Raw genomic sequence first — 24737 nt, 5'->3', positions numbered from 1 at the left:
TCGCATTTCTCCTCCGCTCGGTCCATGCAATCTTGGAAAAAATTAAGATAAATACTGCGCCCTTGGTCCTAAGTGATTACTACAAATAGAAATAGGGCATCAGAAATAGGCGATATAGATATAAAACATCACAAGTTTTTTAGCAAAACTCTAAAGGCCGTTCACGTAAACATTTTGAAAAAATAATTGTTCCGTATGTGGCTACCCGCGATGAGGCCTCCGTTGGCAGTTGGGTTTGTCCGGGGACATATTTTGCACGCGGGCATGCTTTAATGCTTTAAGCGTTTAGTCGCCCCTCCAGACATCACTTGTGACTTCAGCCCAACAAAAAAGTTGGAGCTCAACAACGCTTAAATGGCAGGATATATATATGTCTTTCTTCTTAAACATTTAGATGCTCTTAGAGCGCATAAAAATAACCTGCACAATAATATGAGAAATGGGCGTTCGTGTCAGTTCGCTAGTTCCATGTAGAGCTAGTGCTTACAAGCTGCACGTTTATTTTCTTTTCGTGCAATAAAAACAGGATGATCGTAATCCAAATATTACTTTACGTCTTTCTACAATTGCATCAGACGGAATGCGCGAAACGTAAGTACGCATCATATGCTTTTCTCTTTTGTGCCGGCGATGTCAAATAGGTTGTTGTGCATAAACTTGTCATTAAAAAGCCGCTTGCCTTACGCTGACATATAATCTGTTAAAATCCATGCATTTGCCTGCAGCTGAGTAAGGTATTGATTTTTTTCTTAAATGAAGAAGTATTAACCACCTAAAGCACCAACGAATGAAAGAGTTTTAAACTTTTCGCATTTTTGTACGATCTGGCAGCTCAGCACATGTGTCCCCTGGTTGAAGCGTTCCTCATATTTCGAACACTCTAAAAGACAGCTTGCAATTTTCGGCAAGTCTTTTTTGTCCCGCAAGAATAATCGTTACCTCGCCACTTTCCTATTAGAAATGGCTTATTATGGCGATAGCGCGCATACCATTTATGAGCAAGACGCACCGGTTGCGCGGCACTAACACTAATCACGTGACTACAGCTTAGTGAGAGCACAACATATAGATAATGCTGATGGCTGTTGCTCATCAGGCAACACGAATGCACCCTTTCGGTAGAGAGAACGTAATAAGGCAGGTCTTTTTTCAGTATGCATGTCGGTGCACTGACGGGACGGCAGCGCACTTGGCGTGTTACCGTCCCTATGTTCATTTGCCAACACTCAAGCCCCTACTATGCAGATGGCAGCTGCTGTGAGCAGCCTTTCTGGAAACCAAAACACTTTCGATGCTCGTGACAGCTGCCGAGAAACGCATGTAATGATGGCAGATGGCGATAATAGTGATAACGATGATGATACAATATGCCTATAGTTCGGAATATATGTTCTTGACAGAACAAACCTATTCGATATTTATAGATGTCGCACACAATTGTAACGTTCAATCTCACACATTTCTTCATTGTCACTCACCGCTGATAATTCACTTATATGACAGTACTGTTGAGGCAACCTACCACTGAATATATTTTGTTATTTGAGGGTCATTTAACTTCACTGTTCTTATTTGTATACCACCATTATGACCACTGTTCTTTGTGCTTGAGCCTGGGCAGTACCAGCGGAACAAACAGGGGCCTGCTAGAGCTGCCTGGCCTGCTTGTCTTGCATCTTCGATACCATTAATGATGCCGAAATGAGCCTTAAAAGATACTTCCTTGTGCAGATCTTGTAGGTCGAGAAAGTCGATTTATCAGCACGTCTCTTATGCAATCGTTCATGCTTGGTATTCTGATATAGGTACAGCACGCAGACCTTCTGACCTATTGCAATGGTTCTTTTCAGTTATCGGGGGCCAACAAATTGTTTTCCTGAGATGCTAGAAAGACGGAGTGCTAATGGTGCCAAGGTGCTGAAAATCGCAGATCTTACACTGAATCTTGAGAAGAGTTCGATTCTGAGCAAGAACTTTCTTCTTCGGACTTACGAAGATAAGGTCATGAAGCACACCTACGTAAGTGAAGCAAGCTGTTTATTGATAATGCTCTCACGATTTGCCTCAGCTTGTTATGTTCTTATACTAAATCAGAGGCACAAATATAAATATAAGACTTTATCCTGAGGGAATAAGCAAAGGCAATATTGCTATCCAAGTAGATTTTTCTCTGAAGTTGTACTTTTTATAGAAATAATACACATTCACGTTCAGCAAGATCTCTCTACATTACTACGTATTTCACGAAAGAAAGAGCCAAACTACCGACGCGGTGCTTGTGGGACGAAAAGATAGTCTCCCCATCATGTTCACTAGACGCCAGGATAAATGATTCGAGATCGAAAAATACTATCGTTAAGTTGACGGACAGCTTCCGCGGAAGAAAATTTGTCAGAATATGCTTATTAGATTTCGTGGTATTGGGGTACTTTGCAATAGTGAAAAGTGTGTACGCACTTACCATAGGTATGTGCTAAATTTAACTAAATTCTTCCAGTTTTTAGCAACTTCTGTACATAACAGCGTGTGACCTCTTTGATGATTAGTGATATTCGGTTTCTAGGTAGAAGTTCGTGCAAATAAAACCACGACTGTGCGAACTTCAGACTGAAATTAGTCGCCTAACGTGATAATTGTACCTAAAGTGCACCGTAATAAGACATTACTAATGGCAGTTTAAAATATATGAGGTTTACGGGCCTAAAAATGTACAGTGTAGGCTCATGCAAATAGCAAGAACTTGATGCCTGTGCACGAACAGCTGAGGCAATACGTCACTAAAAAAACGTCAGCTCAAAATGTCAGTTTGCCTCAACTTGAAGACTGACAGCAATTGTTTTTTATTTTGTGCGCGATAGCCCGACTTTTTCTAAGCGGCACCGTTTCTGGATCTGCCGTATGATGCCTAATATTGCCCTGCTATTTAGGTGGCCAGTAGTCGGCAGGGTGGTTTCAAGCGCACTGCCCAACAGCAGCAAGACTCTAGCGATAAGCGATAAATTTTAGCGTGATAGCGTTAAAGAGCTCGTTTCGCAGATATTCCGGTGTCGGCGTGGTTGGTTGTGAGCGAAAAATTGTCATTTTATGCGTGACCGAAAAGTCGAGAAAGATGCAAATAAAATAAATAATAAAAATATTTGGTTCGTGTGAGAATCCAACCCAGGCCGACTGCCCGGTAAGCAGGCGTTCTACCACACAGCGACGTTATTACTGGGAACTGCTTGGGGAAAACATTATATGATTATCATGTAGTGGAAGGAGTCTCCTTCGCGTTGTGGGCCACTCGCTGATTCGCGACAGGAAGGATTATGGCGTAGTGGGCACTTCGCAGCTGTACTTGCAGTAGGCATTCTAGCATAACTTGATATAGCCAATGTTGAGGAGCACACTCGTTCGTTTTGTTTCGGCACGGTTGAGTCATGCACCGCGTACTGAGGCCAGGCTGGCAGTGGGGAAGGCGATGCACACGGGGCCCGATTGCGCTAACGCGTTCTACTCTTGAAGGCAATGCTCAAGCGTCCTCCGAGTTTTTCATCACTTGATATGTCTGGGGTACTCCATCCCAATTCGTAGCAATCCAAACACATGTTTAGTAGTGGGTACGGGGACCGTACCCACTAGTAATTGTAAAACCTCGCGTTATTAAGACGAAAGCCTCATATGAATCATCAAACTTGAAATTACCGTCGGCGTCGGGGACGACTTATGCAAAAATGAGCATCACGTGATGACGCCACCATATAATCACCATGACGTCACATATAGCTAAAATCTGTCACGTCATCATGACGTCAAACACTCTCCCGTGACGTCACGTCAAGTGACGTCACGCCACTGATGTCATCATCGCATGACATCGTAGCTTGGTCAAAGGTGCCTCCGATCCTAGAGGCAATGCAAAACAACGCTAGGTGCGCAAAGCTTTCGGAGGGTGGCAGGGCAGGATGACTACATCGACTGAGAATAATAAGAAGAAAAATGGCTTTCGTCTTCGAATCATGTCTTAAGTGAACGCATAAGCGACCCTGTCAGTTTGTTTGTAGTAGAGCTTTTTCATGGTTGTGGTAGACATACCACATTTCGTGGTGATTTATGTCGTTAAGTTTCTTACATGTGAGATCTCGGCCAGGTCCCACTCTATTATTCAACTATCACGGTTCAACAGCATTTGCTCTCGGTAACCCAACGCGTCCAACAAAACAGAATATTAACACATCAAGACCTACCGCATTCTCCGCAGTGGAGGCTTAGTGCACATATCAATGATCATGTCCTCCTGAGCACGAGGCGTCGAGTTGCATTTTCATCCATGGCGACCGAATTTTCAAAAGCGCCCATGTACTACTTCTATATAACTCCACCGTGAAGATGTGATGGTCAAAATTATCCCGTAACGTCCTACTTAATCGTGTCTCGTAATCATACTGTACATGTCATCAAAAAGCAAACTCCCGCCATTCATAAAAAATTGCCGTTAGAGGAAGGCCTTCGCGTAATTATCATTATAAGAAGTCATTGGCGAACTAAACTAGGAAAAGCCCATAAACGGGCCCATCAAATCTCAATAGTAATTTTATTCCTTCTTTTGCAGCATGACGGCGAAATACTAGAACAAGACCTTTACCATGACATCAATCATTTGGCTTCGGTTATGGTGTCTGATGATAGAGGACTTCAAGTGGTACGGCAATGTTCTATTTTAAGAGATTTACGGTGGATTTCTATGTAAATGGCTCTTAGGAATAACATTTCTGGTGTTTTTTTCCTTCATTTCACTGAACGATACACTGCTTTAGCGCACTGTATTTCTATGGGATTGCTTCACCGCAAGGAGGAGCCATTGTAACATTTCAGATCTTACAGGAAGGTGTGCTGGGACCGAATCTGGGAATAAAGCCTCTAATGGACGAAAGAAGTGTGGACGGGAGAACTGCGCATGTTCTGTATGAACTTTCTGACGACACAAGTCCCAATGGCGCAAATAGTAAGCAAGAAAACAACTTCCCGACATTTTAGAACACTGTTGGAACATGTGCCACGATGTCAGACAGAAACTCAGCAGCCTTATCTACGAGATTTGAATTACATGAATTTAGTGCTCTTGCTGTATGCACATGTGTATTTAATATTTCTCTGCTGAAAGGCTGTCTCTTTCATTCTAAATTTTACTAGCCTGTAATAGGGTATCCAATGGGGCGAGTTGGCAAATACTCAGGACGGCCAGTGCAAACGGAACACGGACGAGAAAAAGAAATGACGATGCAGGCGCTGTCTAACAACTGAATGTTTATTAGAAAAAACACCAAAGATAAATGTGGGTAAAACAACTAAAAACAAAACCGGGTTTCCCCCCCCCCAAAGATGACCGACAACCGCAGCAATATTATTATGCGTACAAGATCAGAACAGCGCACGTTCCGGGAAAGCCACTTCCTCATCAATCAGAGATATAGACGGGTAGCTCCCTCACGTGTCTTTCTTTTCGTCATTTCGAACACCTCCGCGATTCGGACGCCTCAGTCCCCGTGAGCAGCCGCACTCTCGGCAGTGGAGGGCAATGTGTGAAGACGGCGCACCCTGCAAAGAGCTAGCATGCCCTCTCAAACGGATGTTGAGACACCTCCCCGTCTGTCCTACGTAGGAGCTACTACATGACAAGGCAATGGTGTACACAACACGCAGTCACCGCAGGCGCAGTCATTATCTAACACCGTGCAGTGTAGAGTGCACCCACAGAAGGGTGCAAAAAAATAGGGGTGGCTTCTTTTGACCGTGAGTGTTCCATAAAACACTCTACACTGTACGTTAACTGCGCCTGCGGCGCAGTTGTGAGTGTAAGCGCTGTCCTGTCTGCTTCTTCTAGTCTATGTTTTTCGGTGCACTTCAAATTTTCAAGCCACATGTGGGTTATTGCACAACGGAACACAAGTTACCGATAGCTTAAACAGCTTCGCCGTTAAAACCTTGCAAGCTACCACACTGGTGTATTAATATTCTTTTCCGCCAGTATAATTCTGCAAAAATATTGGCAAATCTGCATTAATTTTGATATTGCATGTACCCGGTCGTTCAGTCTTGGGCAATGTAATCAATACCATTGATTTCTCAGCAAACGAACATTTTCTTTACAGTTGGTGTTCAGTGGAACAGTCAGGTGTCCAGCGGAAGAAACATTTCTGAACGAAATGACAAAGCCGGTAGGTTCCTTTTTTGTCATCATTTCACGAGTGCTTTTCATAGTCTAACTTTTGCATTGTCTGTTCACAAAGATGGCGGAAATGCTGAAGCACGCCCGGAGCTACTGGTGGCTGTAGACAGCACGTTTCGAAGCAAGTTTTCAAGTGTTCTAACAATTATGAGATACTTAATTATTTGTATAAATTCGGTAAGAAACTTCCTTCCAGAAAGCTAAACTAGGAACTTAATTTCAATGTTTTCAATTGACAAATGTTCCTTGAGTAATTCATTGAAAAGTACCACTTCTAACATTTGTATGCGAAACTTTCACAAAATAATGGTATTTATGCTTCTTCGAGGTCAACGTAAGGTACATGACAGTACGTGGTATCAAAATACGACTCCTGCTTCAAGCAATCGAAATTTTCGACGTAAGTTTGCCTTGCTTCGCGTGTGCGCCTCCACAAAAACTGGTATCAAGCTTTTCTGAGTTCAGGTCACTGACTCTGGTTCTGCTCAGGTATACACGGAAGAATTTTTATACCGCGTGGACGAGCTTCTTGCCGGGTATCGGACCCTGGAAACTTTTCAAGAATATGTGGAGCGAAACCCGCACAAATATGACGTGTATGACGCCGTATATCTCATTACTGGGTAAGGTTGCTTGCACCACGACGCGCGAGGAGCGTGAATGCTCGACAAATATTTGACTTGCAATACTGGTATGCCATGTTTTTTGCAGGCTTAACATGGCACAATACAACGGATACCACTGGGATCTCGAATTGCAGGGTGAGTTTTGCTGGATGCTACTCAAGATGCAGGTCCTTATATGTGGTACTAAACATGTGTGGCCATTGAGCAGCGACATTGTTTTAAATTAAGAATAATATGACGAATTTATACGTAGTTAGAATTCAATTTTTGCAATATTGTTACTCTTCCTGTACAGTCAGCGCATATGATTCTGTTCAAAATATATGAAGACACTTGAGATGTACATGATATTTGAGGAAACGCTGCAATAAGTCAATGAAAAAGTTGTTAAAATAATTGATGATTCCCCTTGAATGTTTGTGTCAAGAATGTGTAATATGACAAAGTCCGAAACTCGCTGCTAATTTGAACAAAAACAGCAGAAGCCAGTCTAACACAACAACATCGTGCAGTATCGGTACTGAGTGATGCCGTAGCTTCGGTAATGAATCACTAATATAGTTCCGTCGTCCGTAAAACTCTTGGAAACAAAACAACGACACAATAATAAATGAATAAACCATACAAAGATGCGAAATGGCCTTTCAACGGGTGTCGCCCTGCAGACATGGTTCACTTCAATCATCGCTTTATTCAATTAGGAATCATTCCATGTCAGAAAGAAATTTTAACGAATCTCTTCATGCCGCTTTGAGTTGTGATACCGCCAAATGAGACGATCTGTGGGCAGGGTGATTGCAGCCATTGGAGCGGCAAAGAACGGGCCGGTGACACGAGCGCTACCTGCGCCTTCACGTCGCACGTGTCTCCCGCTGGCATTAGCTACGGCCCTCATTCCGACGCGGCATGCGCACGGCAACATGCAGCAGCTGGTGTGCCGCGTGAGAATCGACTCCGAATACTTTTGAGACTTCTTGGACGTCTGTATATTGTTCATATTGGCGCGAATAGTCGTTCGTCGTACGGCGAATCTAACCCAAGATCACACCATGTGTCTCGCGATTTCCCGGTGTGAAGTCTGCTTTTGCCTTCTTGTGTTACAAGAGGGTAAGGCCTGCCAAACTTTCTTACAGAAAGTCCTTACAGAAGGTTCTCACAGAAAGTGCATAGATAGAATTTACCAATAAGGCTTCTCATACAAATTGGTTGCTTTTTATTATTGCCTAGTTTGCTGTTTATTCAATTGCGGCCCTTATTACATTGGCATACGCGTATGTCAACTTAGAAAATGCACATTTCTTAATGTTTAAAAATACGATTTCCTTTTCGCTATAAATCACTTGGATGTCTTTTGGTTGCGTTGAATCTAGCGCTAAGTTCACGCGGCATTTTTTCTAAGCGAAATGTTAGCGCAGCTACATTTTTGCAATGCCAATAGCATGTAAGCTTGCCTCTAGTCATTTGGTCGCGCGTTATGTCAGTAGTACAACGACAGTTCTCGCATTATGGTTTCCCCCAGGGTTGCCGTTGGGTGAACTTGAAAAGGAGCCTGTACTGAAGCCTAATGTAGTTGCCAAAGTAGCCGTGCCATTAAACATTACTGTCAAATCTGCAGCCAACCAGAACAGAAGCGGTATTATGAGTATAGTCTTTAGTATTGACTAATAAATTGTGCCATTTTGAATTAGACATACCTTACAAATAGGAGTCGATTTTTCTCCAACCTTGTCTTCAATACTTAAATAAATCGCATATAAATCAGCAAATTATAATAAGTTCATTGCAGGTGCACGTAGCTTATGTATAAAAGATAGAGTTCTTGCAAGATACATAGTAATATTGGAACATTCCAGCCAGCCACTTGGTAGAAACTTTAAACGGTGAAACAGTTTTCATTTGAAGCGACATACCGAAATTGATTAGTAGTGTTTACATAAACAAGTCCAGGTTAGGATAGTGAAGTCTGGTTAAAGATGAATTCACCAGCTTCATTCTATAGTCGATCACTGTTTCTGTCATGTATACAAGAGAACACGCATTTGGCATCGGAATTACTCGTAGAAACTACCGCGCAACATCAGCATAAATGGCGGGCAGCATGAGCAGCGTGCTCGCCGCGCGTTCGCCAACATGCACGCAACTTAGGCACTCCGTATTTACAAGCACGCCAAGCGTTGCGTAGGGGCATCTCAATGCGCACCAGCCTGCTGGTGAGTGGCGGACGCGCGCGCGCATCGGTTGAAACGACCGAAAAGCTTAAAACCCGTGTATTTTATCTGCAAATAATCAGAAAAACGGCTGCCTAATGCGCCGAATCCGAAGCTTAAGAGTAGCCAAATAGAAGCCATGAAGCCAGCCGGAATTTTTGTTGCCAAACGGGGTCGAAATGTAGCCAATTTGGCGCAATGAAGCCACCAACGGCAACCGTTGTTCTCACTAACACAGGGATGGGAGGAGGCAGGAATCAACTTTATTGAGAACCATCAATTCTAGTGGCGTTGCCTAGGCCTCCCACGTGGGGACGTCGAGGTCTTGCCTCTTCGCTGCCTCGTGAGATCATGTATTTTTTGCAGCTTATTTTCCTTTCTAACACACCACATATCTCGCTTTTACTTTGCCGCATTTTGAAAGCGCATTATTATTGATGCGCCGATGATGCTTGGACGTAAAATAGCTTCTTACTAAGTGCCACACGCCTTTCTTACTCAATACTTTGATTGTGGTATTTGACTTGTCCCATAAAATAATTGTCAAGGATATGTGGGTCACATTCCTTAAATAATAGTGCCGATATTTGTTTTAGCTCATTAGCAGTCTCACTTGCCAATCGTTGAACGACGAAAACTACAACATACATATGCTCTTTTCACAAAATAATGCTAACAATTCAGTCAAATACTTTTTGTCGGAGATAGCTGAATTACTCCTAAAGTCATTTCAATGAATTACTTATAATTTTTCTTGAATACTTAACTTGTAATTCCATTAAATTGCAAGTTTGCACTGGCCGAAAGCAATCACATTCCATTAAGTATTATAATGTGATTACTATTACTTTTGAAAAGTATTGCAACCACTTTGACATTACTTACACAAAAGTTTTTGTTTTGCGCGACCTGTTTATCCAGTGGGATTCGAGTAATGCATATTAAAAGGCAAAAAAGAGGCGCGGAAACAGCACGAAAAGCTCTCACGAAAGTTTGTTTCTTCATCTCCGTAAATTTCAAGGCCCAAAGCGAGATAGGGAGAAACAGTGTTTTCGCGTCTTGTTCACTAAAGCCATGGCCACTCCAGAGACAAAAGGATCGACAGGTGGGCTGGTCGGTTCATCGGACTGGGAGCGCGAGAACAGACACCGGACGAGAAAGAACGAAACAACAGGAGCGCTCGCGTTGTGTGGTTCTTCCTTTCTACATGGTCTTTTCCCGTGCTCCCAGTTCGCTAAACTGTCATAAGACGTCTCGCTCCCGATTTTTTACAATGACGTCTTCGGAATCAACTTCAGATGGTATTTGCTCACTTAGCATAATTTACAAATTTTGCCAAGTACCTCGTCGCTTCGTCCTTCGTCTATTCCCTGCAAATACTCACTTGCCGCCCTACAACCCCAGCAGCAGAGACTTGACGCCATCCTTTTTTCTGAAGGTCAGCAGCTAAACCAACGCGACGACACCTTGTAGCCGTTACGGTAATGCCTCTCTCTAATCTATCTCAAAGCTTGCTTGACTAAAGAACAGTTGGGGCACAGGGAGACGTAGGATGACAGAACGTATCATCCTTCCGTCTAAAGAATAGCCCTCTTTCGCGTGGGGACGCGGTTAAGTGTTTGAAACATTGCATCCTGTTGCTGACCTGTCCGATGGTCTGCAAAGCGTTGAGCCATCGTCGACTCCTGTCGTCCGTTGTTTCGACTCCCGTGGTCTTCGAGCAGCGCTATTGAAGGCTTCGAGTTCACAAGCTACCGGGCTTTTTTTGTGGTCCTCCATCACTCCCACGCTTGATAAATAATTTGTATTTCTTATTTTACTTTCGTTCTTTGCCAGGTTATTATGCCATAAAACAAACACATGTGCTGTATTTTAGTTCAACTGGGAAAGTGATGAGAAATTTTGTTTAAATTTTCGCTCTCTAGCAGTTCAGTTACAGTTATATAATTCGTGTAATGTCATTACTACCAAGTCTGCATTTCGTATCTTGTTTTTTTTAGGAATCGCGTATGTGGCAGGAGCATGCAGCAACCGCAAAGTCGGAATCGGTGAAGACAGAGTTGGGACTTTCTTAGGAGTGCGAATAACAGCTCATGAAATCGCACATTTGTGAGGCGCTTCTCTACCTTATTCGTACACTAATTACTCTATTATGTTTCATGTAGTACACGGCTAATTGGTGCGGGAACAGTTTAAAAACACCTGCAGTTAATAGGGCAGTTGAAATAATGCAGTGCCTGTTATTCCTGCACTAACAACTCAACGTGCGCAGACGCTTATTAACGGTTTCCAGGCAATCATAAATCATGTAATGTTTGGCAGGGTCTGATATTACATCTCGGAAATGCGAATCCTTGAATGTGACTGATTGCGATATTTTCTTTATATTGATCAGACAATGTAGTTTTTTTTAAGTACTTGTGGTGATTCAAAAGTTAGTGATAATATGATGTTGCAGCTGACAATCGCTCTCGGTACTTTAATTGCTCTCGGTACTTTTGAATAGTCGTACGTTAGGCGACGTAATTTTACTTTTGTAATTTGTAAAAGGCAAACGGATGCACGGAATACTTTCTGCGAACTTGAATAACTCGGACCTTCCATTGTCCGCCGCGGTGGTGTAGCGGTTACGGTGCTCGGCTGCTGACCCGAAGATGGCGGGTTCAATCCCGGCCGCGGCAGTTGCATTTCGATAGACGCGAAATGCGAGAAGCCCGTGTGCTGTGCGATGTCAGCGCATGTTAAAGAACACCAGATGGTCAAAATTTCCGGAGCCCTCCACTACGGCGTCCCTCATAATTATATCGTGGTTTTGGGACGTTAAACCCCAGATATTATTATATCGAACCTTCTATTTTGGACTTGGGCTAAGTTATAAGGTACGCTGGACAGCCTACCCAAAAAACAAGTTTCCTGAACTGCAATGCTGTAGTTATACTTGGCTGGGTCACTCACCAGAAGACTAGAGGTGCATCACAGGATTCATGAAGTTGAGATAGCAAGCATCAGGGTGAGACGTTAAAAATCATCAGTGGTGCCTTTTCGAAACCGCACTCATGGCAGATCCTTCACGACATCCCAAGAAACGATATTTCTTTATCGAGCAATGTAACCGACGCCTGACTGACACATGCTTTCGACAGAAGATGTTTACAGCCTAAACTCAGTGCTTGTTGTAGTCAATCCTTTCCTGCGTGCCTGCGTGCCACGCAACTACAATCGAATGACTGAATTGCGATTGAGTATCTTCAGTTCATTGCCGCAAATGTGAAGCAATTTTTGGATAATTAGTGAAATGTGTTGTTCTTTGTTTTGTAACTTGATAGGATGGGATGCCCCCACGATGGGCAGTTCTTTCAGTCGTATTCATCTGTGGACTGTCCCTGGAACCACGGCTACATTATGAGCTACAAAATTCAAGACAGCAACAGCATGAAGTTCTCTTCATGTTGCCAGAACAACATATGGCGGTTTATACAGTACGTGCAACTTCGTTTGCTCCATACAACAGCACCACAATTTTTTAGTATGAAGACGTGATTCGTTTCGTTGTACTAATCATACTTTACCTGTGTCTTGATATTAAAAGCTTGGCATAACCAGCGGAATATTCGTCTTAGAAAATCTATGACATTTTCGCTATGATAACCTGAAAAATAACTTCTCGAGATTTATGAATGGGGTGCACAGTCACCCGTTTTTAGGCAAGTAAAATCTGCTATAAGTGTTAGTTACAAGAAAAAAAAAGTCACAGCTTCGCCGCAAGGGCGAAGCAATGAATGCGATAGCAAGAAACTAATGCTATACGAAGTGAGGCTCGCCAATGGATACTCTTAGTTTCAACAGCGCTCCTGTTCCAAAGGCGGCCGAAGCAGCGAAGGAAACTAGCGTGCTTCAAGTGTCGAGCTGTGACACTTGATAGTTTGCGCTCATCTTCTGTTTGTTCGTTTAGCGGCATCCCTTCAGCTCGAGTGACTTTCGTACGCTCCGTAACATGAGCGCAGACATCACGGTGAAAGCTTGAAACATTACTCTTCCCCTCACCACGAGAAAACCGCGCGAGCAGACAGCGGAAGGGCAAGGTTCTCCATGTGCAAATATAAAAAGAAGCGAGCGAGCTCGCCGACGACTTTTAAATGCGTGCGTCGCGCTCCTAGCGCCATCTCGCTGGTAATGAAGAAACGCTTATTATCGCCTGCCCTCTATGAGTCCGTCCAGCGGTAAAGGGTGTGTATATAGCACTCGCCGTTAGCTATGTGGAGAATCTGCGTTTCGTGGCGTACTGGATAGCGCCACTCGCTGCGGAGCAAGAGGTCCCTGGTTCGATTCCGCGCTTCGGAAGCAATTTTCTGAATTATTTTTCTTTGGGGCTTTTATATATATATACATACCCATACATATACGGTGCATGACGGCGGCGACGGCGACGGCAAAATCCAGCCGAGACTGTCCATATAATTGCTATCGCAATAAAACACGACACCTTCAGTCGGAAACAGAAGCAAAAACTGCGCGAAAATCAGTTTAAATGCCGCCCTGAAAACAGGGAACTGATTCAGTAAAAATGTTAATGACCACGCAAGTCTATCGACATATTTGAATGACTATAATGTATTAACATACCTGGCGGCCACCTACTTCGCGGTATATCAGAAATACTAATTTACGTAGCTGTTTTCGTAGTATCGCTTCTGAATAAGGTGATTTCAACAGGTTATTCAGTGCTAGTAAAAGACCAGGCAAAGCGAGGCGCACAAGACATGCACCGAGCTAACAACATAATAACGCCGTGTGTGTCCTAGTGTGTCTTGTTTTGTCCCTTCATTTGTGTCTTCATTTTCCCTGAAATCAATTAAGGAAAGACGAAGGCCCGTAGCGATGAGAAATCGTTGAACGGAGAGTATCGCTAGATCCAGCATTTCGATAACTGAAAGTGTTTGTCAGCACAGTCCACTTGCCGAAAGTCGGCGCCAGCGACACTGCTTGTTCAATGCTCCCTCGTCAAAATATTTGTACCCACTATTTAATTCGTGTTAAGGAAAGCCTATCCAAGATGCGATGCCAGCATGTCCACTTTGTACTTTTGAAGATGTATTTATAATAGGCGAAGACTTCTAAATATAAGGCAATGAAGAGCAGTGAATATCCTGGCGGTATTGCATTTTATTTCTGCAGGAACATACTGCTTTAATTTAGTTAGATGGTGAAATAACAAAAATTGGAACTTAGACATAACTCATTGCGCGAGACATGAAGAAAATTTGGTGATTTCTCGTTGGTTATGAAGCTCGTAATGTCTGCGCATAGTGCTGAATTTCCGTAGCATGTCATTTGATGACCGCGCTGTCAACCGCCGAGGCATTCCGCAGATGGCTGCTGCTCGTGACGGCGAAGCTTTATCTCCTACGTCAGTGGTGAAATAAGAACGCGTTAATCGTCTCCACGTGACAGCTTGCACGTGAAAGGAATTCATTGCTTCTCTAACGCACCTCCACTTATGCAGCACTCAGTGTCCTGATAACGAGGCGAACCGATGCGCTTCTTAAGCAGGCAGAAGTTGTTTGTCGCTCCAGGGAGAAGCTTATTTAACTATTAAACTGTTTAAGCATCAGTTTCCCATTGTAGTGCTCGATTTGTGGTTGTAGGCACGGTTGTGCCGCTTTCAACGTCTTGTATGCGCCTAATGCACACGTACAATGTATTATTATTATTATTATTATTATTATTATTATTATTATTATTAGTAGTAGTAGTAGTAGTAGTAGTAGTAGTAGTAGTTGAAGTAGTAGTAGTAGCATTAGTTGTAGTAGTAGTAGTAATAGTAACAAACGTTTATTGCGTAAAAACAATTGAAGGGTCAATGTGTGGCGTCATCAGGTGCAGATTCCTCTGGATACTTGTCACCTTAGGGAAAAAAAATATATATATATAGCGTTATAGTCATATTAGTGAGATTCTGTACTATAGGTCATTGGTTCATTGCCTTGTATTTTCTTTACACTGGCCCTGCAACACTTTTCATGTAATCATCGAATGACATCACAAAGAAATTTATTCGTCGGGTCAACGCTGCCGATGTCGCTTTGTTTAACCCTCTCGCATTTAAATTACTAATGTCTGTTCTCGCCGTGCCTGGGTAGATAAAAACTGTTAATCACGTGTGGCGCATACGCGTACACCATGGCCCGTGGTAAACGGGCATGTGCCACACGTGTCTGCAGAAAAGGGTTTGATGACGTACGCGACAGGATTTTTTACGTTATTCATGTCATGACCCGATAGTCATATTCGTCAAATTCTCTTTGCCTCCTATGCCAGTTTCGGTCTACGCCATGTTAAGGAGGCGATCATGAGAGCACCCAGACGTAGGCGGTTAGATAGATATGTAGATTGAGACGGAGATATGAACGCTCAAAGTGTCAAAAGGTCGCTACGAAATGCCTCGCATTTAAAAATGATTAAGTAATACGCTCTTCCTTTTGTGCCAGCAAGCGCGCTGAAAGCTATGCACGGGGGAGGCTGACAAGACAGCAAGCAACTACGTCCATGAGGATGCTCAAAATGTGTTGCAGGGCTATTTTAAAGTCTATTTAATTGGAAAAGCGCTTATGCTTTGCAGAAGGTTTATCATGTTTGAGCGTTTAACAATTTACTTTCTTTTTTGATGTCATTGGCTCTAATACTACGTTCTGAGAATTGACACCTGCTTTTCTCGCGCGTCGCACTCATAGTGAGGCTGCTAGCGCCATAGGCTATAAGATATACTCAGGACACAACGTTGCTTTTTTGTGCAGCTACGGCTCAGGAAGCTGTTTACTACAACTGCGTTCAAAACGTACAATAAAGAAGAAAAACTTCACTGCTGAACTGCCCGGAAGACTTGTTAAAGACTTGTGCAAGGCTTCCTATCCCGAAGTGTCAGAAACTTATCTTATCGAGGTGAGATATTCCCCGTTTGTCATAGCTTTGCTTCCAAGTATGTTGACGTTATCTCTGAGCGGAAAGCCAAAGAAATTTCGTGCTGTTATTTCTGCAGCATCTTGCTTGCTCCTTCACCCCGACTGGTCCTCTTGACGAAACTATTTGCACAAATGCGTACACAACCACATTTCTATGTTATATTCTCTACGAAACTGCGCAGGTCATCGCACCCACAGCCTTTGCCTGGGTGGCGGCTTCGGTCACCACAGCCGGCGGCGCGTTGTTTTCGACTCGACCACCTTCATTACTTTGCCGATTACTTCATGATTACTACAATGCAATTAAAACTAGAAATAACGTACCCTACGCTTTCGGTGGCTTGCTTGGCTCTTCGTTTTAATTTGGTTCTGTATAACAAAAATATAATAAACAATACCATCGATCTAATTATCTTTTTTTCGTTGATGCAAGCAATATGGGCTTCTTAGTGAATCACTAACCGCCACTGCCACTTTTTATTTGCGAGTGGCGCAATTTTATGAGCTATTAAATTTGTAATTTTACTCAGTATGAAAAAAAGGAGAGAAAGAGAAAGAAAGTAAACATATTAATTTAGGACCAAATTGCCTGGGGAAAAAGAAAGAGCTGGCGATTGGAAACCATACACTGGAGTACATAGGAAATATGTATACCTAGAACAACTACTAACAGGAGAACCAAATCACGAAAATGAAATGCAGCTAAGAATACGAATGGGCTGGAGGGTATTCGGCAGGCACTCCCAATAAATGACATGAAATCTGCCACTGTCAATAAAGTGAAAAGTAAATGATCACTGCATACTGCCAGTTCTAACATATGGCGCTGAAGCATGGAGGATAACAAAGCAGCTACAGAGAAAGTTGAGGACTACGCAGCGAGCAATGGAGCGTAAAATGTTAGGAGTAACATTGGAAGATCGGAGTACGGCAGAATGAGTGAGGGAGCAAGAACAGGCGCTAGATATTCTCGCTGACACCAAGCTAATGAAATGGATCCGGGCATTCCGCGTAACGCGTAGAACAGACAACGGATGGGCAGTTAGAGCAACAGAATAGGATTTGAAACGCAGGGATGGGAAACGCAGTCGACGAAGGCTGGAAGTTGGATGGAGTAACGTAATTAAGAAGTTCCCACGGATAAAATAGAATCAGCTCGCACAGGCTAGAGTAAAGTGTAGATCATTGTGAGAGCCCTTCGTCCTGCAGCGCACTAAAACAGGCTGTGAATGATGACAAATGATGACCTAAGGAAAAGCACCCTGTTCCGCGAGGCCTTCAGCTCGGGCTATCATGCACTCGTGCGAGCAGTCTTAGCTGATCCTCGAAGTTGGGGCTTGCGAATGCTCTTTCCCAACGCTCGTTGGTGTGGTAAGGGTCGCGGTATTTTAGTGGGGGTTGTCTGAGGCATCGTGCCGTATGTTGAAGAAACGCGGTTTCTCCACAAGAGCGGCGTAGCGGAGTGAATCGCCTTAGGGCTACGAAGGTAATTCTGGTTGGGTGTGAGTGTGTGTTGGCCAGTAGAGTTGGAGCAAACTTTCCTGCTATAGTACCACAGGTTTGGTGATCTCGTTGCTGATCTGGCGCCCACACGCGTATGAATGGTATGGGTGACTGCTTTTGCCGAATGATTCTGAGCGTGTTGGTGCGTATTCTGCCACTTGCCAAGCTGCGACACTGCTGTTGGCAAATGGTGATAATGACTTGCACCTCGATTGCAGAAGCGCCTTTGGAGCGTTAGGCCAGGGGCGTGTCCAGGGGCGTATCAAGGGGGGAGGACACACCCGGCCCGTGCCCCCCCCCCTCCCCTGAGCACAAAATGACACTTGACCACACTTACCTTGCCGGACCCCACGTCGGATCAAGGGCGTGCCCCCCCCCCCCCCCTCCCGAAAAAATTTCTCCCTACGCCACTGTGTTAGGCCTATAGTTGCTTCATCAGCGTCTAGAAGCTTTCTTTTGCGGGATCGACGTGTTCGTTTTGCGCGTACATTAATGCAAAACGCCTACTGATTAAGTGAAGAAGCATGGTGTTAAGCCAGTAGCAAAGATCAAGACATAGCGCTAGGCTACCCCCAAAACTGCAGGCCGATGCTGTCCTTCTGCTCAGCTCGGGTAGCTCAAACGTTTTGTCCTGCCTTTTGTTTAACCGCGTCGCTGGTACTTGAAGCGTACGCGCCCTGCCAAACTTACTAGCGCAAGAACACAGTGCATCCCTCTGATGTCATCTCACCATTCGCAACCAGTTCTTGGTTAGACTCAAGATGTGGCGCGCGGCCATTGAAACTAGGCCACATTGAAAGAGCGCAAAGCCACAGCCATTGTTAGGTGTGGGGTTCAACACTGCATTAAGGATACGCGATGCGCATACAGTGAATGTCAATTTTTGCCTAACCATCCAACGTATGTCATTACACCTACTTCATACGGCCTAGAAATAATATTATAAGCGTGATCCGATGTAGATGGCGCGAAGACGACGAGGGACTAGAGAGAGACACTCACACAGGGCGGCACTTCCAACAATGTTTATTTGAGGAATAACATGGGTGCTATTTATACAGGCAACGCTGTCACATTGCGTCGATACGCAGTTGCACTAAGAGAACTGAGCTCTTTTTGTGATAAAAATACGGAGGCCAAACTCACGCAAGAATCGCCTGCTTCCACAATCTTTTTCGCCTCAATTATTAATCAATTCCATTTATTCCGAACCTGGCGATCACACATCAGGCTCGAAAATCTGGTGAACACTTGCAATCTCGGCAAGGGATTGTCAGGTGACCCTCTCTACTATTGTGCGTCTTCGTCCTCGCGCCTTCTACATCGGATATTGCAATACACACAGGCCCACTTGTCCACCGTAACATGATATAACGTGCATGAACATTATCGAGACCGCTACAGCGTCGGCGGTTATTCGCCTGTACTTTCGTGCCGAAATAACACAGTTGTCGCCTAAGACTCTGAAAGCGATCATTTAGTTATGGAGGTACCTTGCGGGTTCCACGTGGCAACATGGTGTAAGGGAAGGGCGGGGGGGGGGGTTACATATAAGGTTCCTTGATAGAGCGATCAGTAAAAAAGAATAGCATGGCAGGAGTATCAACACTTGGTTATACTTGACATAGCTTCGGTTGAAGCAATTAGAACTGTTAATTGAAATCAAGGATTATGCACTTTTAACAATAAAGAAAAAATACTGCCGTAAGCAGTATAAGGGAGAACACGCTAGCGCTTGGCAAATAGCCTGAAACACGAATTCAATTGATACTCAGATGGCGCTGTTAAAAATAAAGAGACAAGGGCAACGCCCTTCCGTAAACTACTGCCCCTCCCAGGAGGCGTCTCCTAATACGACACGCGGAACGTTTGATGAAGATAACGGCCTGAAATTGTAACGGCTCTTGTTGTGCTCAGACACAGCAAAGAGGAGTACCCTTTTTTCCCTCATTTTGCTGTGCCTTGGTTTTTTGTTGTGACGCGCACATACACACAAACGAATCGATAAACAGATAAGCAACGTGAATTTGCGCGGAGCTATAGACAGCACACCGCCACGCTCTGCTTTGTTTTCCGGCATTATCATCGCGAGCGGCCAGTGACACGCATTGAGCTGCCATTTAGTATCAGCACTAACGAGACAGGAGTTCCAACGTTCCGCGGAATTATGGCTTCCTTTCCACTTTGTTTACGTTAGCCGCCGCTCGGTCAAAATAAATATTACAAGAAAAGATTTGCTGCTACTTCTGGCCGGGATGCATGTAGTTACCCATAGCGGATGAACTGAGTGACAGCACTTGGTTCGCCTGAACCCATAGCCACCTTACTATCTGATAGCACAGATGGTTTGTTTATGCTGTTTAACTTCCCAAACCAACTCAGGCTATGAGACACTCTGTACTGGAGGGCTCGGGAAAGATTGCACTGCGTGAATTTTTTTAACGAGCGCTGACACCGCCCAGTACACGGACCTCTAGCAATTCGCCTACATCAAAATCCCATCACCGCGGCCGGGATCGAACACGCGTTTTACGGGTCAGCAGCAGTGCAGCGTTACCACTGAGCCCCCTCGGCGAAGATCTGATGAGGGCGTAGAGTAGCCAACTGGCTATGTGCCTGACATAGGTAGGCAAAACTGTTGGACCTCACTGAAACTCACTGAGCAAATATATTCTGCTCTGAGGGCTCACTCGGACTTAGACTGACAAATATTTTCATCAAGCGGACTCAATCGGACTCATAAAACGTTTTCTCAACTGGACTCACTCGGACGCAAACTCACCAACACATTACTCAGCCGGACTCACTTAGACTCAGACTCACGGCTTGACTTGAGTCTAAGTGAGCCTGAGTAAGTTGACTCATGAGTCCGTGAGCGTAAAACTACCTTTTTTCGATGTTGGTGCCAATGCTCGTTTACGCCAACATCTTACTTAATCAGGGTTCTTCTATACGCCTTTTGATCTTATACCTTCAAATGCCAGTTATCAGATCCAGTAAGGACGTTTTTATGAAATACCCATCTCATGCGAGATATTTTTACCAAGAACTTTCCGCAAAAGAATTTGCCGGGGGAAGGGGGCAGTCATGGCAGCCCTTCCAGTTGACGTATATGACCAATAAATATTGAGGTGGCCAATGAACGTGAGTGCATTGACATATGTGTGGATAGACTTGATTATGAACGTAAGCGGATAGAAGGCTGACAGTAATGCTGAAAATTGGTAGATAGGACCATAGGTCTGCAATAAAAGGTGGAGCTCACTTACACTCACTCAAGAATTATATTTTGCGCTTAGGGCTCAATGGGACTCAGGCTCACCGATAATTTTCTCAACCGGACTTACTCGGACTCGGCGTCACTAAAACATTACTGAACAGGGTTCACTCTGACTCAAACTCACCGAAATATTACTCACCCAGACTCATTCAAACTCAGTCTCCCTCGGGCTGATCTCAGTCTGAGTGAGTCGACTGATGCGTGAGTTTGCCAACCTACATGGCGCCTGGTTAACCTCACTGCCTTCTCTCTTGTTTTCTTCCTTCCTTCCACACGCCTATGAACAACTGCACAACAAATAAACTATGTTCAGTAGTGTATTTCGCACACTGGTAAATATGAGCAGATTCAACTCGAACACTTTCAGTCAAACGAGCATCATAAACAGCGCATAGTGAAGTAACGAAGCGGACCATATTGCCTGCAATTGCAAGGCGTTACCTGGCAATTTAGATTACGCGCCCTCCAACACTAAGTTAGCGTTAATTATTCAAAATACTCCTGTCACCCTCAGATTAACGTGTGCCAGGTAACAGGTCTCACATAGAGTTACGCGAAATATAAACATGTTACAACAATTTCCTAACATCTAAAGTAAAGACACAATGTTTAGAGAAAGAGAGTCGCTTTTGTAGTTGCAATACATTTTCTCTCTTCCGAATGTTACGTACCAGAGCTTTCTTTTTGCGCCAACCATGTGCACATTAAAAAAAAGATAATTTAGTACTTACCATTTATTATTTTTTCGCAGAATGAAGGTAGACGTGAGTGCCAAGGACGTTGCCACATGCCTGAACACATATGGCGCTTGGGATACAAGGTGGCGATTTTTCCCGACAACACTCGTTGCAGCGAAGGCAAGAAGCCTGTAAGTTTCTCACTATTCCTAATGTTGCAAGTTGCACAAAGCGTACTTGCGGACAACACTCAAGCATATGTTTATTTAGGACTGGGAAGGTACGCAGAGCACTGGAAGAGATGTGCTGGACAATTTCTTTCTGGGTCATTCTCCAAGCTGCGCCTCAAGGGCAGAGTCAACTGTTGTACTTGTATTAAAATCGTTTATTCTACGGACAAGCATATCGCCTTCTACCTGCCTTAGCTCGTTTGTATACATATACAAACCTGTGACCACTGAGCGTCTTTCAGAAAAACAATTGCAAATTCTACGAGCATTATCTCGGTCAGATTGTTAGCATTGGTGCCTGATTGCAATTTCAAAAGAAGAATGCCTGACCTTTGCCAGTCAGCGCTTAAAACTTCGGGACTGTTGTTGAAGAAATGGTACTCTGATGAACTCTCAGCCTTGTCAATCAATAGGCCGCTCTAGCTTTCACAACTGAGCGAATATGGTATCTCGGTATCTACCGAAGGCGCTGCCTCCCGTAAAAGACACATTCCCCCAAACTACAACCACAGTACTCTGGATAACATATATAACGTCTCGCCTGCGGTATTCTGGAATATTTCTCACGACACTGTCGCCACAACGCTTTCTGTTTTCGTAATGGAGCTGGAAACCTTAAATTTTCTCCACATTAACCTCGACGTCGCGATACTTCTCAAACACCGGCACGGGTTCAATAACTCGTACTCTGACATGTTAACACTATCCCGGAAGAGAGCTGTCTTCCTGATGCAAGATCTGTACTCTTGCGATTACTTGAAAGTGACTAATGCTCGCCACGAGAAAAAAAATCTTATTCGTATGAGACGTTATGATATGCGCTAGTGCCAAACGGAAAGCTGTCGTCTCTGCGCCGCGAAAACCTATACTGCAATTGGAATAATACGACGATTCCTATTTACGATTCTCTACCGCGCGTATACTCGCACCAAGAATTGCTTTCGTCAGAGTGTACTGCAAGTGTTGTTCTTTGGCTCGCACTATATCTCCCGGCATTTTAACAGCGAAGCTGTTTCAGCTTGGCAAAAGTCTATGTGGCGTTCACACAATATCCGCTGGTATGCGCCATAGAAAGCGGGTGTGTGCCAAGCAGCTCCTAGCATAGCATAGTCATGCATTGCATAGTATAGCAAAGGGGTGTGAAAGGGAAGTGGGTAAACAATGACACAGCTTTGGATAGTATAGTTTAGCAAGGGTATGAGAAAAACATGTGAGGCTGAGGAAGACGTGAGATGTGTACCATAGGACAACCATGTGCAACAGGAGTCTCAAGTCAGCGTCCCATGTATATATATATATATATATATATATATATATATATATATATATATTATTATTATTTACAAATACTGCAGGCCCTGTTCGGGCCCAAGCAGGAGTGGGTAACAAATGTCAGTGACAAAATCAGAATAAAGAAAACAATGAAAATACAATACAAGATACGAAATTCAGAACATTCTCAACATCAGGGAAAAATATAATTAATACATAGCAATAATGGCATTCATACAGAAATACAAAAAATCTCAGCACTTATGAGGAACACAATGTTAAAAATCAAGTGCTAGGTTATTGACGAGATGGGCGAACGATTGTATTGTGTCCGCATTAACGATCTCCTGAGGTAACTTATTCCATAATGAAAAAGCATGAGGGAATAATGAGTACTGATGAACGTTCAAATGACTGAATGGTTGTCTAACTGTCTTATTATGATGGATACGATCTAAGCGCACGGGCGGGTTAGTTATGTAACGATTGGGTGGGATTTTAAATTGACCATGGTACAATTGATAGGTGAATTTCAATCGAGAGACTATTCTACGATGAGCGAGTGTCTTCAGATTTGCCTTCTCGCGAAGGGCAGAAACGCTTATATATATATATATATATATATATATATATATATATATATATATATATAATTTTCCTAATAGGTACGTTCGTGAGATACAAACCTGACTGGTATGAATCATTTTGTAGCATCCCATACGGCTGTCGTTTTCAAAATGTAACCATGAAAAAAAAGACTACACCTTCGGGAGTGACCCATATACAAGATATGGGGAAGGCCGCCTTTCAAACGCCACCGTTCCCCCGCTCTTACCTTCCTTAATGTCCCGGCCGTTGCGGGACTAAATTTCGTGACTACGGCCCACTAGATGAGCTTTGATTGAGAGCCCTGATGTACAGTATAACATAGAAAGGGGTGAGAAAATGAAGTGAGGGTGAGGAGAAGTGATGCGAGGATTAGGTGCAAGGAAAGAAAGAGGGAGGGCAATATATAGAGATAAAGAAAGGAGAAGGAGTAAGATAAGAAAGAGATAAAAAGAGAAAGAAGCATGAACGAAAGAAAGAAGAAGATGATGAAAAAAACGAACTCAATCTGCGTTCGCCAGGTGATGGCACCTGCTTGCCAGTTCCGTCGCTTACTAAGATTGCGCAGGCATTCAACTGCCTTCAATTTTTCTTCGCAATATTTTATAGCCAGAGAGTATTAGGTTTTAGATGCGCCGTGCTGTTCCCCGCTCCCTAGTGAATTGATGCCTAATATTGCGCGATTTGGTGAAATCACTGTGTATCACTGCCGCTAGGTGAACAGCTGCCATAAATGAATTATTTCCTGCTAAATCAGCTTACAATAAACCCTATGGATTTCATACAGCGCACATACAGTGAATAAGTTATTTCAACAAATGTCTCTTCTAGTGCGGCTTTTACTCGAATAAACGCGCCTTTTACCTCAAATGGCGACATTGTTTAGACTCATGGTTAATTCGTTTTTGTGATACGGCACCGCTCAAACTGGTTGCTTACCGACAAGGTCTTAAGTCCAAAATAAGAGGTCGGCTCTACGGTTGTAAAACCATCCTTACGCTTTATCTTTGTGGAAGTAATTAGTAGCGCTAAACAGATTGAATGCACGAGTGGTAAAGCAGCTGCAGAATTAAGAATAGGCAGAATAGCAGAATTAATGTCAAAAATAAAAGAAGCAGCCAAGGATGAAAGAACGTTAGTTAAGTAATCAAAGTAAGAAATCCGCAGGA

General features: G+C 43.6%; 1 protein-coding gene across 2 annotated transcripts in view; it reads left to right on the top strand.

Annotated features, from left to right (window-relative positions):
* The first annotated feature begins 465 nt into the window (after positions 1 to 465).
* LOC119401227 (venom metalloproteinase antarease-like TtrivMP_A) overlaps positions 466 to 24737 on the top strand; it is a 24559-nt gene continuing 287 nt past the window's right edge. The window contains exons 1-13 of one of the 2 annotated variants that reach the window (XM_049418723.1): positions 466 to 591; positions 1851 to 2019; positions 4592 to 4681; positions 4864 to 4984; positions 6132 to 6197; positions 6270 to 6385; positions 6537 to 6608; positions 6674 to 6831; positions 6920 to 6969; positions 11042 to 11150; positions 12368 to 12520; positions 15836 to 15980; positions 21535 to 21651. In XM_049418723.1, the coding sequence (XP_049274680.1) occupies positions 581 to 591; positions 1851 to 2019; positions 4592 to 4681; positions 4864 to 4984; positions 6132 to 6197; positions 6270 to 6385; positions 6537 to 6608; positions 6674 to 6831; positions 6920 to 6969; positions 11042 to 11150; positions 12368 to 12520; positions 15836 to 15980; positions 21535 to 21651 (1377 nt within the window). In that variant the 5' untranslated portion in view covers positions 466 to 580. Of the gene's footprint in view, positions 592 to 1627; positions 1737 to 1850; positions 2020 to 4591; positions 4682 to 4863; positions 4985 to 6131; positions 6198 to 6269; positions 6386 to 6536; positions 6609 to 6673; positions 6832 to 6919; positions 6970 to 11041; positions 11151 to 12367; positions 12521 to 15835; positions 15981 to 21534; positions 21652 to 24737 lie in introns of those variants that run through there. The other variant, XM_037667908.1, reaches the window with a different exon arrangement.

Source organism: Rhipicephalus sanguineus, chromosome 8 (genome assembly GCF_013339695.2).
Source record: "Rhipicephalus sanguineus isolate Rsan-2018 chromosome 8, BIME_Rsan_1.4, whole genome shotgun sequence".
Lineage (NCBI taxonomy): Eukaryota > Metazoa > Arthropoda > Arachnida > Ixodida > Ixodidae > Rhipicephalus > Rhipicephalus sanguineus.
This window is presented reverse-complemented; position numbering and strand designations above follow the sequence as displayed.